Source organism: Sapajus apella, unplaced genomic scaffold (genome assembly GCF_009761245.1).
Source record: "Sapajus apella isolate SASKATOON/1434 unplaced genomic scaffold, GSC_monkey_1.0 scaffold71, whole genome shotgun sequence".
Classification (NCBI taxonomy): Eukaryota; Metazoa; Chordata; class Mammalia; order Primates; family Cebidae; genus Sapajus; species Sapajus apella.
Genome location: NW_022437011.1, coordinates 8,692,051 through 8,710,006, shown reverse-complemented (window position 1 = coordinate 8,710,006; position 17,956 = coordinate 8,692,051). Strand labels below are relative to the sequence as shown.

Sequence of the window (17,956 nt, the reverse complement as noted above, 5' to 3'; positions counted from 1 at the left end):
TCCCTTTCTACTGCTTTCTCAATTGTGTTTACTAACAAGATAACAAAAGGACCTTAAAAATCAAAATCGGTTGGCACAGTGGTTGACACCTGTAATCCCAGAAACTTTGGGAGGCCAAGGCGAGAAGATCTCTTGAAACCAGCCTAGGCAACACAGTGAGACCCCACCCCCAACCCCTGTCTCTACCAAAAAAAAAAAATTTTAAATCAGCTGGGTATGGTGGCATGTGCCTGTAATCCTAGCTACGGTGGAGAATCACTTGAGACAGGAGTTCAAGGTTACAGTGAGCTATTATCGTGCCTCTGCACTCCAGCCTGGGTGACAGAGGAAAGACTCTGTAAAACAATAACAACAAAAAACAAAATAAAATCAACAGAAGGCAGGGATGGAGACAAGGATCCAGGCAAAAAATGCAGATTCTGGTAGTCTAATGTGGACTTCTCCTTCAAAAAAGACAAGCTAGTGAAACCTACTTACTCTAATACAAGTCTGGCTATAATATAAGCCTAAGCATGTCGTTACCAGTTAAAACCTCAAAACTTTCTTAGCAGAGGACATAAGACTCATAAAATCTAGGACCTCCACCCTAAAAATGGCTATCTTTTTTTTTTTTTTTTTTTTTTAAATGGATTGAGACTGCCAGCAACAAGGTTTATTTTAACAAGCTTCTTCAAAACACTTCTAGGCAACACTTTGGTGCCAGGGCATACACAATTCTTGGAGTTGGGTATGATGAAAGAAACATTTGCCTTTTTAGCATAAAGCAAATATAAAGTTCCCTCTCTACCTTCCCTCTCACAGGAGAATAGAAAATTTCATGAATATATCTGTACATTTGCTTCTCTGAGTTGGGGAATAAGGCCCTAATCAGCAATACATATCAAAAGCAAACTCTCATGTGGATGAATGCAAACAACTACAGCCACCTAAGCCTTGCCGCTTGACTCATTTAATTTGCTTAAAACCATTTACAGATAGGAGATGGGTTAGATTTTACTTCTCCTTTGCCTTATCATGAACATCTAAAACGGTGAAAATTGAAACAGATCATATGGACAGTACCTTCCAGAAGTAGTACTGCCACTTTAAGTCAAGGCATATGTTTGTGGAAGAAAGCTGCTCTACAATGAAACCAAGAAAAAGTTTAGAAAGAACAGGTAAATCTATTTAGCCCTTTTAGCTAAAGAAAGATAAAGACCAAAAAATGATATAAAATACCATCAATGGGAACTCTGTACCAATTTTAAGGCAAACTCCATGTCTTCTTTGGTTCCACAGCCTGAACCTCTTGAATCCAGAGTGGGCAGGTGAGAAAGATGGCCTGTGACCTGGAAGGGGCTGTGCTCTCTGGGCATCATGATACCACAAGCATTACTCCCCACTTCTTTAGAGGCAATCAAAAAACAATTACTCCTGATTGCTTCTCTGGGCAATTTTCCTTGCCCACAAATCTGTTATGATGGTACTCAGATAATATTATTTAAGTAGTTTCCGTTTATTAGTATATAAGAGGTAGGCCAAGTAAACTAAAATCCAAGAGTTTAAGGAGAAGGAGATGCTCTTCCTCCTTCATGTTAACACACAACTCATTCCTAATCATGGTGGCTCTAACCCTGACTAAAATGCTTTTCTCCCCATGGAACTACAGTGATTAATTGAGAGAAGAATTTAATCCAGCTTCTCCTGTGTGGCAAAGGGTTTTTTTCATCAGAAGGTGGCTAATTTCAATAAGGGCATTTACAACATCCCAAGGGCTTATTTTCGTTTCAGAAATTTAAGACAGACCACTCCTATTAGACTACTGTCCTTAGAACTTTTGGGGGCAAGTTCTGTAGAACAGTAGCTCTGAAACCTAGGATGAGAGACCCTGTAGGAATCTGACTCAACCTTATCCACAGAAAAATGAACAAGCAAAAAAAATTTCACCAGACAGTTTATGGAACCAGGTTAAGAAGTTCTAGCCTACTGAGAAAGACTATAGAAAGGATTAAGTTCAGAGGGGGAGTAGCATTCTCGGGGTCTAAATCAGGACCTGTTGTTTCCTTCCCTTCTTCTTTTTTTTTTTTCCTTCTCAAGATGGAGTCTTGCTCTGTCTCCCAGGCTGGAGTGCAGTGGAGCAATCTCGGCTCACTGCAACCTCCACCAACTGGGTTTAAGCAATTGTCCTGCCTCAGCTTCCCAAGTAGCTGGGATTACAGGCGCCCGTCACGGTGCCCAGCTAATTTATTTTTGTATTTTTAGTAGAGACAGGGTTTTCCCATGTTGGCCAAGCTGGTCTTGAACTCCTGATCTCGTGGATCTGCCTGCCTCGACCTCCCAAAATGCTGGGATTACAGGTCTGAGCCATGGTGCCTGACTTCCTTCCCTTCTTTAACCAGCAAGAAGGAACAGAGAGGACGTACTTACTAGTACAGGCTCATTGCTAAGGACCCAAGAGTCTGTTCTCTGGCAACTTCAGCTTAGAAATTTCCATTCAGCCATAAAATTTGTCTAAGAACCATCTCATCTTCTTTGCTTCCCCTCTCCCTTGACAGGTATCAGACCTGCCCTGTGGTATGAAGACTCTCAGAGCATTCCTACTGCCTTCTGTGTCTTGGAATCACTTCTAGGAGGACTCAAACCACACACCTGCATTGCTGCAGTTTTCACAGCACCTTTACACAGTGTCCTAAGGAAGGGCCTTGGAGACACACCTCTCACTCCAGCACAACACTACAACAGAAAAATTTTACCCAAGACAATTAATTACTTCTTAGATCTGCCCAGTGGGATGAATCCCTCAGAACTGAAAAGGCCAACAATGTTCTTTAAAATATAATTTAGAATATAATGTATTATATTCTTGTTGTCCTTAAATTATATTCTGTACAATAAATTATATTCTGCAACAATGTTCTTGTTTCACAGACAACACCAGTAGTTTTAAAGATTTCTGTCCTCAGGTCCGAGACAAGACCCACAAATGATAAGCGCCAACGATATGGGAGAAATAGGTATGTTGGATCAAATCAATAAGGCAAGATGTATGAAAGGCCTTACCTTTGTCAGGCCTGAAAATATAACACTGATTCATCTAGAAACATCTTGTGCGTTTATATAACACTAAACATGGAGCTAATACATCCATAAGTGAGGTCTGAAAAGTGATGACACCATTCAACAGGGAAAAGCCAGAGTTAGGGCAAGCAAAAACATGCCAAAACAAAAATCCCAGTCCAAAGCATGAGTGACCTTTTGTATTCACAAGACAGGTTCCAACAACAGTAGGAGGCTCAGTTAAGTCAGTCAGTGGGAACTAGTGTGCAAATGCTCTATTATTTCAGTGTCACAACCACCAACCTCAGTACCAGCGGAGGCTTTTAGTTACGGAGTAGGTGAGACTCTGAGGTAAATACAAGAGACCATGTCAGAATCCACCTACACCGTATCACTTGTCCTAAATCATCTCTGCTTCACTGTTAATGCTTAGGGCATGTGCATTAAAATGACTGTATCAACCTGCCTTGTCCTCCCAAGAGGACATTTAAAGATCAACTCAGCATTATTTTTCAAAGAGTATGGCGACAAAACATTGTTATCAATTAGGAGACAGAAAGAAAATCTTTTTAGAGTTAGAGTTCCCCTGAAATTCTCAAAGAAAAAAATAACCACATGCATTGTTTTGCAAGCTTCCCCTCCCCCTTAATTCTTGGTTTATAATGTTAAGCTCTTGGCAACAAAGAAGCCAAGCCCACTTAGCTAGTTTATCAACACATCTAAAGCAAATTATAGTCACACTTCTATTTTAATCAAGCATGACAACAAGGCAACTGAGTAGCTTTCCAAACTACCAGAGCAGCGGCACTACCTTGCATAGGCTGGTGTTAAATCAGCACTTCATAAATCGTGCAGGCTTCTGCCCATTTAGATGATCTCTCTATGCAGAATCGGCAGTCTAACACTGGCTCTCACAAGCATTAAAAATCATCACTCTGCTAACCCAACTCACTGTTCAGATGGGTCTTCTTGAATGCAGCCTTTATTACAACCTCACTGCTGCTTCCTACACTGAAGGAATACCATGTTTTTAAGTCAGGACTTCTTCTTTCTCGCTTTATTGTAATCAGGGGGTCTTGCAACGACCCTGATGCGGTTACAAAGCACAGTGCTTTATAACAGTAAAGCTTCTGGAAAACCCAAACAAAAGACACGTCATCCGGTGACGTCAGCCTATATACAGTTCTGTGTGGTCGCAGCACATAAGCAAATCCATTCTTGTGCCGTTTCTCGGAAAAGCTTTTCAGTAAATGCACTCATGCTGCTCCAGGAGCTCTTCTCTGCAACAAGCCACCCATCTGCCATCAACAAGTTAAGACCAAGGAACTAACGGCTGCGGAAAGGAGACTGAAGCTTTGATTAACCAGCTGAGCAGTTAGAGGTGGAGAAATTTAGTAACTTATATTCAAAACTGATTTAAGGATCAGAGCAATCACAGAAAATGAAACCAATGCTTTCCAGAGGAATATCCTAAGGAAAAAAACAACTCATCCTGGTGGATTCAATTTTACTTGGAAAGCCTGAGACACAGAAAACAGGAAACTGGTCAAAGGCTCCTACATGTTAGAGCCTTTTACAGACTCACTGCGTTGAGTCTAACAACCGCGACTGAATGCAGCCTCCAATGTGCTCAGAAGAATGGGTAAGTCTGTGCATTTATATGTCTTGTACATTCAACAAGGAATCACGCTTTCAAAATAAGCTACTGAATTCACATTTTATGAGGGAAATCACTGTCATATTTTGGATTCTGAGGTTTAGGCAAAAGCATATAATGCTGATGCTACTAGAGACATGTTTTATCTTCTTTCTAAATGGTTTAAGTTTTGTTGCAGTCATACTGATAAGGTTAATTTTTCTGCAGTAAATGAAAATTAAGTTATATGCAGTGAAATCTTTTGCTGTAATGTTGGTTTCTTTTTTTTTTTTTTAATAGCCCATATGTTCTGCTGAAAAATATCCTATTTTCTTGTTTTCCTTAAATTATATTCTGCAGGCTTACATTTCAAGTGGCCATTAGGGGCCCCTATGCTGGCAGCAATATATGCAATGAGCATGGTTTTAAAAATGCTGCCTGCCCTGGGTATGGCGTGTCCACCCAAATGCCGCTGCGAGAAGCTGCTCTTCTACTGCGACTCTCAGGGCTTCCGCTCAGTGCCAAACACGACAGACAAGGGCTCTCTGGGCCTGTCCCTGAGGCACAATCACATCACAGAGCTTGAAAGAGATCAATTTGCCAGCTTCAGTCAACTTACCTGGCTCCACTTAGATCACAATCAAATTTCAACAGTAAAAGAAGATGCTTTTCAAGGACTATATAAACTTAAGGAATTAATCTTAAGTTCCAACAAAATATTTTACTTGCCAAACACAACTTTTACCCAACTGATTAATCTGCAAAATTTGGACCTGTCTTTTAATCAGCTGTCATCTCTGCACCCAGAGCTCTTCTATGGCCTTCGGAAGCTGCAGACCTTGCATTTACGTTCCAACTCCCTGCGGACTATCCCAGTACGCCTGTTCTGGGACTGTCGTAGTCTGGAGTTTCTGGATTTGAGCACAAACCGTTTGCGAAGTTTGGCTCGCAATGGATTTGCAGGATTAATCAAACTGAGAGAGCTTCACCTAGAGCACAACCAGCTGACGAAGATTAATTTTGCTCATTTCCTACGGCTAAGCAGTCTGCACACACTCTTCTTACAATGGAACAAAATCAGCAACTTGACATGTGGGATGGAGTGGACCTGGGGCACTTTAGAAAAGCTAGACCTGACTGGAAATGAAATCAAAGCCATCGACTTGACAGTGTTTGAAACGATGCCTAATCTTAAAATACTCCTCATGGATAACAACAAGTTAAACAGCCTTGATTCCAAGATCTTAAACTCCCTGAGATCCCTCACAACCGTTGGCCTCTCTGGCAATCTGTGGGAATGCAGTGCCCGAATATGTGCTCTGGCCTCCTGGCTGGGCAGTTTCCAAGGTCGGTGGGAGCACTCTATCCTATGCCACAGTCCTGACCACACCCAAGGAGAGGATATTCTAGATGCAGTCCATGGATTTCAGCTCTGCTGGAATTTGTCAACCACTGTGACTGTCATGGCTACAACTTACAGAGATCCAACCACTGAATATACAAAAAGAATAAGCTCATCAAGTTACCATGTGGGAGACAAAGAAATCCCAACTACTGCAGGCATAGCAGTTACTACTGAGGAACACTTTCCTGAACCAGACAATGCCATCTTCACTCAGCGGGTAATTACGGGAACAATGGCTTTATTGTTTTCTTTCTTTTTTATTATTTTTATAGTGTTCATCTCCAGGAAGTGCTGCCCTCCCACTTTAAGAAGAATTAGGCAGTGCTCAATGGTTCAGAACCACAGGCAGCTCCGATCCCAAACACGACTCCATATGTCAAACATGTCAGACCAAGGACCGTATAATGAATATGAACCCACCCATGAAGGACCCTTCATCATCATTAATGGTTATGGACAGTGCAAGTGTCAGCAGCTGCCATACAAAGAATGTGAAGTATAATATCTACCCGTCATCAAAAATCACATCAGATAAGTAACCTATTTTACATAGTAGAGGCTAAATACATATCTAATTTTTACCAATGGTGACATTAAGCCTAATTTTCCAAACTAAGTGGAGACTTAGTTTTTGAAGTGTTGAAGTATTTTTAATTTTTTAAATGGAACCATATTTTAAGTGTTAAATGAATCAATGCTCACATTAATTTGCACTCCTGTTGGAAAGTCTAAAATGCTTACTTCAAAATAAGAAATGTATGTAATTATATACAACTGTGTGTAAACCTTTACACTAAGGTCTCCATATGCTATTTTTTTCTACTGAAAACAATTTAGAAAGAAGTATTGGGCAGAAACAGATATGGATCAATACCTGTTTGATCATTGCTCTCCATCCCATGTACCACAACTATCTTGCTGCTTAAAAGGAGACTTAGTAAAGTTCTCTTGTATGATAATTTGGTATTTACTCAAATCTTCAATTTGCTGCCAGTGTGGGAAGTAGAATTTCATGTATGCTAAAGACTGGTAAATATTAAACATTCTTCTTCCAGAGTTTTTGCCTGGGTTAGTAGATATTATCAAAAGTCCATATCATGAAAGCAGAACCCTTTAATTTAATTCTAATAAGCTGAGTGACTCTTTAATATATTTACACAATGAATCCAAGTGACTGTGAAAAGGTCTCATTACAATGAAATCAATACTAAATAATTACACCGACTTCTTATCATACATTTCTAGTTTGACTTATAATGGACATGATTTTTGTGGCATTTAGGCAATTGCTTTAAACTAGTATTAAATTGTCATTGTACTAACTTACTAAATCCTATGTTTACATTAATATGTGAAAAAAGATTTAGAAAATATTTTGGAGATAAGACAAACTGAGTCAATTTAACAACCCTGACATGCTCCCTCCAATGTAAAAGCACACATACACAATACACACACACACACACACTCTCTCTCTCTCTCTCAACTATCATGATCAAAGATGCCTTGACAAAGGGGTTTAAACCTCTTTCTTCTGCTTTTTCCTGATCTTCAAACCTCAAAGAGCCAAGTTAAAAATAATTGGCTAGCAACAGGCGTAACACTGATTCTTGTTGTATTATAAAGGAACCAGGAGAAAAAGCACTTTCTAATTATTATATAATAAATTTTGATCTTTCAATAAAGATACGCATTCACACTGTAAGTGCAGTTCAGTGTAGGTGAAGAAACACTGAGGTGAATTTCATGGTAGAACAACTCGACATGGCTATGCAGCCACACGGTGGTAACCTGAAGGCTGCACGGAGGTGAGGGATTAAAAGGAAAGGCAGATTTTGAAATCCGACTCTCAGGTTAGCTGGAGTTACAAGACAGCCAAGAATGATTATACACAATCTGCACCAAACAGGGAAAGGACCTGCTGCTGAAAAGGGAAAGGGGGTAGATTCTCCAATGTAAATATAAACATTCCATAATTAACAAATGATAAGAATGCCACATTTTTCATGCAAAAGAGAATCACAGGCACTCAGTTTCTTCAATTATGATTTCTACAGAAAGTCTATTACATATTTGGAATTTAGATGCAAGCTTCTCATTCACACAGAATTTTTTCATAAACATCGTTCCATATATTCAAAAAACTGTAAAATTACAGCACTAACTTGATTTTAGAAAATTACTGTTTTTTACAACTGCCATTTACTGTATGTAGAAAAAAGGCATAATATCTTAGGGAAAAAACACTACCATTTTAAAAGTGATCTTTCCCCTAACATCAACACGATATCCTTCACTCAGGACATATGTTCTTCCCAGGATTGAACTGAAAATAACAGACTACTGTTTAATCCATAAGATTTAATCACAATTTTTCTTCTTTAATAATAAGAGATGGGTACCTTACTACCCTTCACCTAACATATCTCAGTAAAAAGCAGACAAGATCACAAATTACAGTAACAATATGTTCTCTGCATTTTTAAGGTGGGCAGATTAGTTTGTCAAAGTCTCAGCCCAGTTCAATTCAGTTGATCTCGAGCGGTGAGTATTTTCGTCTCTTGTTAAACCAGACCCTGGGCTTGTCTGGGCAGAGACAGAAGCTGATTTAACAGCATAGGGCACAGCATCCTACTTCCCCACAGACAGGGTGAATTAGAAGCCCCTATTACAAATAAGAGTTCCATGAGCAAAAATTTACCAACCCATTTATCAGGGTGACCACAGCCATTTGTCAGGTGACAGACGGCCTGGTCACAACAGAACTGTGTCCTGCACACACAAGATTCCATCAACCCTGAAGGACAGCAGCAGAGTCTTTCCCATCATTTCAAACCACAACCAAAATTAAGATTCAAACTGTGGGATGGGGAAGAAACCCCCTTTTTGGCTGGGAATCTCCACCTTAATCCTTAAGGGACTGTAACTGGCAAAATCCTTAGTGTATGGAGAAAAGCAAATTGGAAAGCAAGCCATTTACTAATTCAGAGGAACAACATAGCCAAGGCTAGCGAGGCATACTTTCCAGTTGAAAAAAATCAAAATTTTTTGCCCTCCATTTTTTTTTTTGGTGATGCCCTTTAAGAAAAGTGAATGACAGTAGTACCAAAAAGGCATTTTCCTTTTTCACTTAAAGCAAAAATTTCCCTTTTTAATTGCCTATAGAAGGCAAGATTTCCTTTAATTTTTGTCCATTTGTGTTTCAGAATCAGCACAGGTTTGAAGATTAGACTGTTAGTCATCTGTGCTTTCTTTACCAACTGGCTAGAACGGAGCAGGATCACAGCAGTGCTGCAGATCTTGGTTACACAGTGTCAGGGCTTTTGTTTTTTTGGTGGGGTTTTATCCTCTTCACCACCACCACCCATTCCATTTTTTTTTTTTTTTTTCTATTTTTAAGATTAGAGGAAAATGACCGTTAAGAACCAGAAAAATAATTAACCTCTCTGGAACTAGGAAAGCTAAAGAAGACTATGATACCATACCCACTGAGAAACCAAGAACTAGTTTGAAATCGTTTATATTCATTTCTGTAGCTTGCCAGGGATTTCAATCACCTTTCTGAAAAGGGTGGGCTGATAAACTTGCAAATCCACACACAACTCTGAGAATACCCACTGCCAGCATCAAAAAGCAAAGATACTAATTTTTAAGCCAAAAATCTGTACTAACACATGTAATTTCTTAATGTGCCTAAGTTAATTTCTGTACCAATTCAATAAATGGAATTGACTGAACTTCCCAACGCCACTAATTATTAAAATCCATCTGCTTATTCTAATGCTAGTCACCAAGAGCTAGACTCCATCTTTCCAATAAAAATGAGCCCCATGTAGCACTAGGTTTGAATTCTAAAATTCAAAACAGGCATTTCATTTTCTTAAGGCACACTTCCTACACACAGCTATCAGGGGAAAAAGCTATAAATGTCCTGTTCTTTTTCTGAAGTGTGGATATCAATATAAAATTTGTTAAAGAATATTTTTAACAGCTGACTTACATGATCGTTTTCCTAATACAGCAATACAGCAACAGACCTATCTGAAAAGTCTATTTTGGGACATACTTTTCATATCTTATTGGTTAAAGCCCTTGAACCAGGAAAAGACAAGAAAAGAGACAATAAGGCCATCTATATAGATAATTAAAAATTTCTCTAACCTGGAGCAAACTCATAGTACTTGAATAAGGCCAAAAATAAATAGAAAATGACTGTCCAAGCTTTCATTCTGCTATTGCAAACATTTGGAAACTTCTACAACTCTTTCAACTAACATTTTTGTCCTCAGTGGGTTGTTTTTTTGTTTTAAGTCTGATACATGGAATGTTTGGTGAACTTTCCTATCAACACTGATATATGGAATGTTTGGTGAACCTTCCTATCAACACTGAGACTGGAAACTCAAAGTACAGTCCAAATACATTGTGTTCAATCACCTTCAAGAGCCATTTTTCTTTTTGGGTGGGAGGTGGGCAGATGGGTTGAGGGTGGGAAAAAATACTATTATGCAGGGGGTTTTGGGAGGGGGAGGGTAACATAAAGAGCAGTGTACAGGAAAGTTTTGTTATTAAAATTGTGTCTACTATAAAAAGTGAATGCTTTTTTTTTTACTTTTCCCTGATGATCTATCTATTTTGACATGTGAAACTTGAAAAGCTATTTGTGACACATACAGAAATCTTAAATGAACGATTGTTTTGTACCATGTTCCTCTACAATGCCAAATGTGTCCGCCGAAAAAAGGGGCAGCTAATCATCACTTGTCTTCATTCAGAGAAAGGGAAAACTAGGAAAAGAAGAAAGTAAAGGTAAAGTGGTGAGAAGGGAGAGTGCCTAAAAAGCTGTCATGCAATAAGCTACTGCTCTGTCAAAAGCCTGAGCAAGTGGACAAACAGCTGTCCCAGGCTCACGGGGCTTGGGGTTGGCTGCCCCTCTCTGAATCCTCCATTACAATGAACTGCAACCACAGAGAGCTTTGGAACTGTAACCAATTGCCTGTACCTAGCAAACGGCGACTTGGCCCCTACCCTGGGGGTTGGCTGATGTCCATCCCAGCAGCATCTTGCATACCACTCCTAGAAGGGAGGTCTACAGGTGCTGACACACTGGGACCATAAGAATCCCCACATGACCTCCTCCACCCCAGCTGCCGACTCAGTGAGTATGGATGAGAAAAGAAAGGGAAGATTTTAAATTACAATTGACCCTTCAACAACACTGGGGTTAGGGATGCCAACCCCCGCTCCACACAGTCAAAAATCAGCATATGACTTTTGACTCCCCCAAAATTTTACTAATAGCTACTGCTGACTAGAAACTTTGCTGATAACATAAATGGTCAGCCCATATTAAGTAACACATATATGTTATATGCATGCTATATGGTATTCTTACAATAAATATGCTAGATAAAATAAAATGTTATTAAGAAAATTATGGCAGGGCATGGTGGCTCACACCTGTAATCCCAGCACTTTGGGAGGCTGAGGTGGGTGGATCACCTGAAGTCAGGAATTTGAGACCAGTCTGGCCAACATGGTGAAACCCCATCTCTACTAAAAATATGATAATTAGCCAGGCAAACTGGTGTGTGTCTGTAGTCCCAGCTACTGGTGAGGCTAAGGCAGGAGAATCACTTGAACCCAGAGGCGGAGGTTGCAGTGAGCCAAGATCATGCCTCTGCACTCCAGCCTGGGCTACAGAGCAAGACTCCGTCTCAGAAAAGAAAAAAGAAAATCATAAGAGAAAATACATTTATTACTAAGCAGAATTGGATCACCATAAAGGCCTTCCTTCACCCTTGTCGTCATGCTCATGTTGAGTAGGCTAAGAAGGAAGAGAAAGGAGTCGGTCTTACTGTCTCAAGGGTAGCACAGGTGGAAGGAAATCCACATATAAGTAGACCTTAGCTGGGCGCGGTGGCTCACGCCTGTAACACCAGCACTTTGGGAGGTCAAAGCAGGCGGATCACCTGAGATTGGGGGTTCAAGACCAGCCTGACCAACATGGAGAAACCAACATGGAGAAATCCTGTCTCTCCTAAAAATACAAAATTAGCTGGGTGTGGTGGCGCATGCCTGTAATCCCAGCTACTTGAGAGGCTGAGGCAGAATTGCTTGAACCCAGGAGGCAGATATTACAGCGAGCCAAGATTGCGCCATTGCACTCCAGCCTGGGTACCCTGCCAAGATAAATAGACTTTAACAATTCATGCCCATGTTGCTCAAGGGTCAACTATAATGTCCTTGGCTTGTTACAGATAGACACCCTCAGGACAGGATTCTATACCTGGGCAGCGCTGGGGCATAAACTGCCCTAGCTTCCAGGGGCTGACTGTCAGGAGTCTGCCATATTTGCCCAGAGATGCACTTATTGTTTCTCCAGCCCCACAACAGCATTGTAGAGCCAGATGGGAGAATAAGTAAAGCCACACTTTTCCCAATGCTCAGGGAAGCTGGGATCAGAGCAACTAAGAGAACTCTCACACCAGGAATTTCAGCAGTCACTAGGGCAGAAGAAGGAAACATGGAACACAATTTTATTGTCAAACTCATCCTATAAGCACTAGAGGGCATAGGTGATGGTGGTTTTAAACTGCACAAAGGAACACATTCCTAGACTTGATAGAGTAAAAAGCAGAGCTTATTAACAAAATTCTCCTGCATTTTAATTTTGAAAATCCCATTTAAACCTACAACTGATTTATCAGTTATTTTAATTAATTTTGTCTGTATGCCATAGCATTCTCAGGTTCCCACTCAAATATATAATAGATTCCTAAAATTTATATAATAGATTCCTTAAAATTTGGGGGTAGTCATGTCTCCCTTAGACAAAATGTACTACAAATTGTCTCTTACAAAGAGGGAAGGGGAAAAAGAAGTGAAAGTCATAGCTACTGCAAACATTTCTCCTCAGCATCAATTTGACCATTAGTTTTGGGAACACTCTTAAGGGACTTTTCTTAAACCTCCCCTTCTGCTATCTGAAGGGGACAGTAAAGAGCAAGAAATCTCCAAAGGCAAGTACAATCAAGTATCATATCCTGCAAAGCCCACAAACGCAAATACTACCCTCTACATATGGAGGCTCAAGAGCAAAGCCTTGGCCAAGGCCTCCATTTCAGGAACTTCCACTAGAGATCCAGCATGAAGAATCATCTGTCAACAGCAACCCTGATGGGCAGACGCCAATGGCTCATGCCTTACTTCAGAAACAGATTTTAAAGCAGTGCTATAGATAATAGATTTTATCCTTGCAGTGCTATAGATAATTTCCAAAGCCTGTTCATAGCTTTAAGATTTTCCAAAAAACCACATAGAAGAGGCATTAAAACATCATAAACATATAGGTTTACTGAATATCTACTGACAATTGTGTTTAGAGCATAAGACCTCCATCTTTTAGGCCCTGGTATTTGCACCAAAATAAAATAAATAAATAAAAAAGTTAAAACAAAATCTGTAGGTTGCTTTTCCTGGAAAATCATTGGACCAAAACTCCACAGCATGCATGTATGTATGTATGTATGCATGTATGCATGTATTCAGAGAACAGCCTCAGCCCACAAATTGTTGGGATTATAGGTGTGAGCCACTATAGCCTCTAAAGCCATTTATATTAGCCCATCAATTTAATCATTATGAGGGCCAAAAAAGTTTCTCTTGTGGTGAACAAAAACATTTCCCATTGCCTAGCTGTCAAATACATGGAGGTCAACTACTCAGTACCCAAAACCTCTAAAAACAATGTTATTTATCATTTACATATAACCTACTTCTATCAAGTCAAGTTAACTTAGAATAAAACTATGTACAGAGCAGTTGAAATAAAGATATAAAAAGATCAAAAGCAGGACTCTTAACCCTAAGGGTCCAGGGTATGTTTCGGGATCCAAGAACATCTTAAAATTATAATACAATATTGTGTAGGGGTCCAGATGTTTTACCAGATCTAAAGGGTTTTGATAAATTACAAAAGGGGTTAGAACGCAATGTAAAGCAATGAAATTGTTACTTCTAGTATACAGTATATACCAATTTGGCCCTGATCTTCCTGGTGGCCAAAGCAAAGAATGAAATCAACAGCTTTCATTGGATAAAGTAGCACACTGGTTTCTCTGGAAAGAGAGATATTTAAGTGAAAAAGCCTGTTAATTATTTATAAAATGGAGCCAGCTATAGAAACAATAAGAAACTATGCTGGACTGTACCTCTAAGGAACTTCTGGAGAAAAGGCAAAGATGTTCTTCATGTGGACCCTTGATAAAGACTAAGGGTAAGGAGCCTACACAAGCATGCTGCATGCTCTGTGATGACCTAACCTTTGTGGTGACCCAAGGCTGGGTGGAACCTAGAAGTTCTGCAAGAATGAACCAATCACTTTCTTGAAGAACAGCTCATGTTTCCTCTTTATCACATCCCTGGGACCAGACTACAGGGCTCCAACACATAAGGGACATCCAGTAAATACCCACTACATTATATTACACATCTTCTACACGAGGAGTACAATTTAAAATTAAAAACATCTTCCACTACATCAGGAATGAAGAGAAGCATATTTCACACAACATCTCTGGTTGTACATGAAACCACCGTTGCAAAATTACAAAAGTGAAAGAAATCTAACATAACTGATTCCACCTTGTTTCTAACCTCACAAGTTGTCTCTGTTCATTCCTACACATAGGCTAAGCTAACTATGGGAGGGATTTAGTTTATGATTTAGCGGAGGAATTTAGTTTACAGCTTTAAAGCAAGGATGATCATAGTCCCTTCCCAAAAACCAACCCCCACTCCCCATTCTGGATCTGAAACTGCCTTTGTAAAACTAATGAGAGGTGGTAAGGTTAAAATTATTCTGACAAGATTTAAGCATAGCTGAGCAGTAGCCCATTACTGTTTCCTAACTTGCTTTCTATAATTGTTTACTGCTCAGGAGTCACAAGATTTGTAACTTTCCTAAATGCTTCTATAAATAACATCACTACTGTGAAACTTAAGATTGGTGGGCAACAGAGCCAGACTCTTTTTTTTTTTTTTTTTTTAAAAAAGGGAAAAAAAAAAAAAAAAAAAAAAAAGCCAAATGCGGTGGCTCATGCCTATAATCCCAGCACTTTGAGAGGTGGGCAGATCACTTGAGGTCAGCGTTTCGAGATCAGCCTGGCCAACATGGCAAAACCCCGGTCTACCAAAAATACAAAAGTAGCTAGGTGTGGTACACCTGTAGTTCCAGCTACCTGGGAGGCTGAGGTGGGAAGATCACTTGAGTCTCAGAAGCAGAGGTCGTACCACTGCACTCCAGCCTAGACAACAGAGCAAAATCCCATCTCAAAAAAAAAAAAAAAAGAAAAGAAAAAAAGACTGGTGTTTGAGATATTTTTCAGACTGCATTCTAATGGACCAACTGATACCACCTGGACTGGTGACCCATACCAACAAACTGTTTCAACACTGCTATGATTTCATGCCCAGCCCAATCAATCTGCAGTACCCATTCCCTAGCCATTGCTTACCAAACCATCTTTAAAGATCTAGTCTCCAAATTCTCTGGGAGGTGGATTTGAAAGGTATCTTGTCCACCTCAAATGGCCTTGCGATTTTAAACTCTTTCTCTGCTCTTGCGATTTTAAACTCTTTCTCTGCTGCAACTCCTACTGTCTCAGGATATTGGCTTTTTCTGTGCAGTAGGCAAGAAGAACCCAACTGGGTTGTAAAATGCTTTTGATATTTATATGTGTTCTTCTTAGGTAAGAATCTTTAAAATTTCTTAACAAAGAACACATCTAAAAAGATAAAGTAGCTGAGTGTGGTGGCTCACACCTATAATCCTAGCACTTTGGGAGGCCCAGGTGGGCAGATTATGAGGTCAGGAGTTCAAGACCAACCTGACCAACATAGTGAAACCCCATCTCTACTAAAAAATACAAAAAAAATAGCCAAGCATGGTGGTGCATGCCTGTAGTCCCAGCTACTCCGGAGGCTGAGGCAGGAGAATTACTTGAACCCGAGAGGTGGAGGTTGTAGTGAGCTGAGACTGCACCACTGCATTCCAGCTTGGGCAACAGAGTGAGATTTCATCTCCCAAAAAAAAAAAAAAAAAAAAAAAAAAAGATAAAGCAGGTGGGTGTGGTGGCTTACACCTGGAATCCCAGCACTTTGGGAGCCTAAAGGAAGAGGACTGCTTGAGCCCAGGAGTTCAAGACCAGCACGGACAACATGGCAAAACCCTGTCTCTACAAAAAAATATATATGTACAAAAATTAGCCAGGTGTAGTGACACTTGCCTGTAGTCCCAACTACCTGGGAGACTGAAGCAGGAGGATCACCTGAGCCCAGGAAATAAAGGCTGCACTGAGCCATGATCATACCACTCCACTCCAGCCTAGTCAACAGAGCAAGATTCCGTCTCAAAAAAATAAATCACACATGTAGAAAAAAGATAAACCAATCATTAGCCTGAATAATGGTCAGAAATTTAACTATCTCTTTCTAGAAGCCATTAAAAAAAAAAAAAAAAAAAAAAAAAACCTAGATTTTCAACAGGAGCAAGATAAGGTGCACAGCAGTTAGGAGCCCTGCTCCGCTCTTGAGCCTGTGACCTTTGACAAGTCCTTCAGCCTTTTATGTACCTTGGGCCTTTGACCTGTAAAACAGAATTAATAGCAATAACCACCACAGGAGGGTTTATTCATGTAAAGTCCTGAGGCCAGCACAGAATAAATGCTCACAACTGTTTTTGCTATTTTTAATAGCAAGGTGTAGAGAGTGAAATGCTACAGATCCATCAAATAGAGAATGTAATCACATTAAAGACATATTAGACCCATTTGCTGCTTCCTAAAACTACACTTTCTAGTCTTTCTTCTCTAAGTTAATGTGCAGTATTCAAAATGAGAATTGATAATTAGCTAGAATTTTCAGTAAACCTCAACAGCCTTGTTACACTTTTTACATCTAATATTGATATAAAACTGACCACATTATCTCACAGTCAAGTAATCTGCTTTGCAAAATGTACTATAATATTAGATATAATATTACTTTGGTTTAGCTTTATGAATCAAGGCTAAATTTCTAAAGGTTTAAAATTCCTAATTCAAAAATTCCTTCTAAGTAAGGTAGTTACTTAAAATCAAGTGATGTCTTGGTCAATATAATTATACAGGACAACAAGTAAGTACTACCTATTATCATAAAAAGATGCTATTTTTTCATAAGAAATAATTTCACTGATGTCTCAGCATCGGACAATTATATTTTAGGACAAAATACATGGCTGAGAATTAAGGATCACTATTATGTTCCTATTTGCTTAGAAAAAAAAAAGTACCTTGAGTCTATCACATCTAATTTAGGAAACAGCCCTTTCAATTGTGGCAGATTTGGTTCCAAGGCAGATCTGCCAGAATTATTGAGGGGGGTGGGCAGGATAGGTATGAGAATTTAAAGACACAAAGAAAATCCATTAGTTCAATGCACACAGGAGCATATGTTTTGTGATAGCTGGATAGTAATCCTTTATATTACTGAAATCTCTATTCCATAGAAAGCTTGCTCAGAATTAACCTATCTCAATGAAAGACTCACAATCTTATCAGAACTTATCAGATCTTAAGGCCCAGATTTTTCAAGTCAAGAAAACTTCTTTCTTGGCATTGTCTTTCTAAGATCATAACCTAGTTTATACAACAAGGAAAATCCTCTTATCTCCTTCTTCATCCACAACTTTTCTCTACTTTCCTGGGTTTACTACCTGCTTCTCTCAAATTCACAAAACTAAGTGCCTATCAGCTGCAAAATAATCTACACAATTTGGAAATCACAATAAAAAAAACAGTCACTCATCTGAGCTATCTTTTCAGCCCACCCTTCTC

General features: G+C 39.5%; 2 protein-coding genes across 5 annotated transcripts in view; one reads left to right on the top strand and one right to left on the bottom strand.

The window, feature by feature from the left end:
- Positions 1 to 17,956, bottom strand: part of CTNNA1 (catenin alpha 1) — a 174,056-nt gene that overhangs the window by 53,344 nt on the left and 102,756 nt on the right. The window contains exon 1 of one of the 4 annotated variants that reach the window (XM_032250516.1): positions 3,848 to 4,356. The exons of 1 other annotated variant lie outside the window; for it this stretch is intronic. The gene's annotated coding sequence lies outside the window, so the exon portion shown is untranslated. Of the gene's footprint in view, positions 1 to 2,406; positions 2,426 to 3,847; positions 4,357 to 17,956 lie in introns of those variants that run through there. 2 more of the 4 variants (XM_032250518.1, XM_032250519.1) reach the window with 2 other exon arrangements.
- On the top strand, positions 4,247 to 10,669 carry LRRTM2 (leucine rich repeat transmembrane neuronal 2). Its single transcript, XM_032250520.1, has 2 exons — positions 4,247 to 4,678; positions 5,033 to 10,669. The coding sequence occupies exons 1-2, from the start codon at positions 4,675 to 4,677 to the stop codon at positions 6,577 to 6,579; spliced, it is 1,551 nt and encodes a 516-aa protein (XP_032106411.1). The 5' UTR covers positions 4,247 to 4,674; the 3' UTR covers positions 6,580 to 10,669.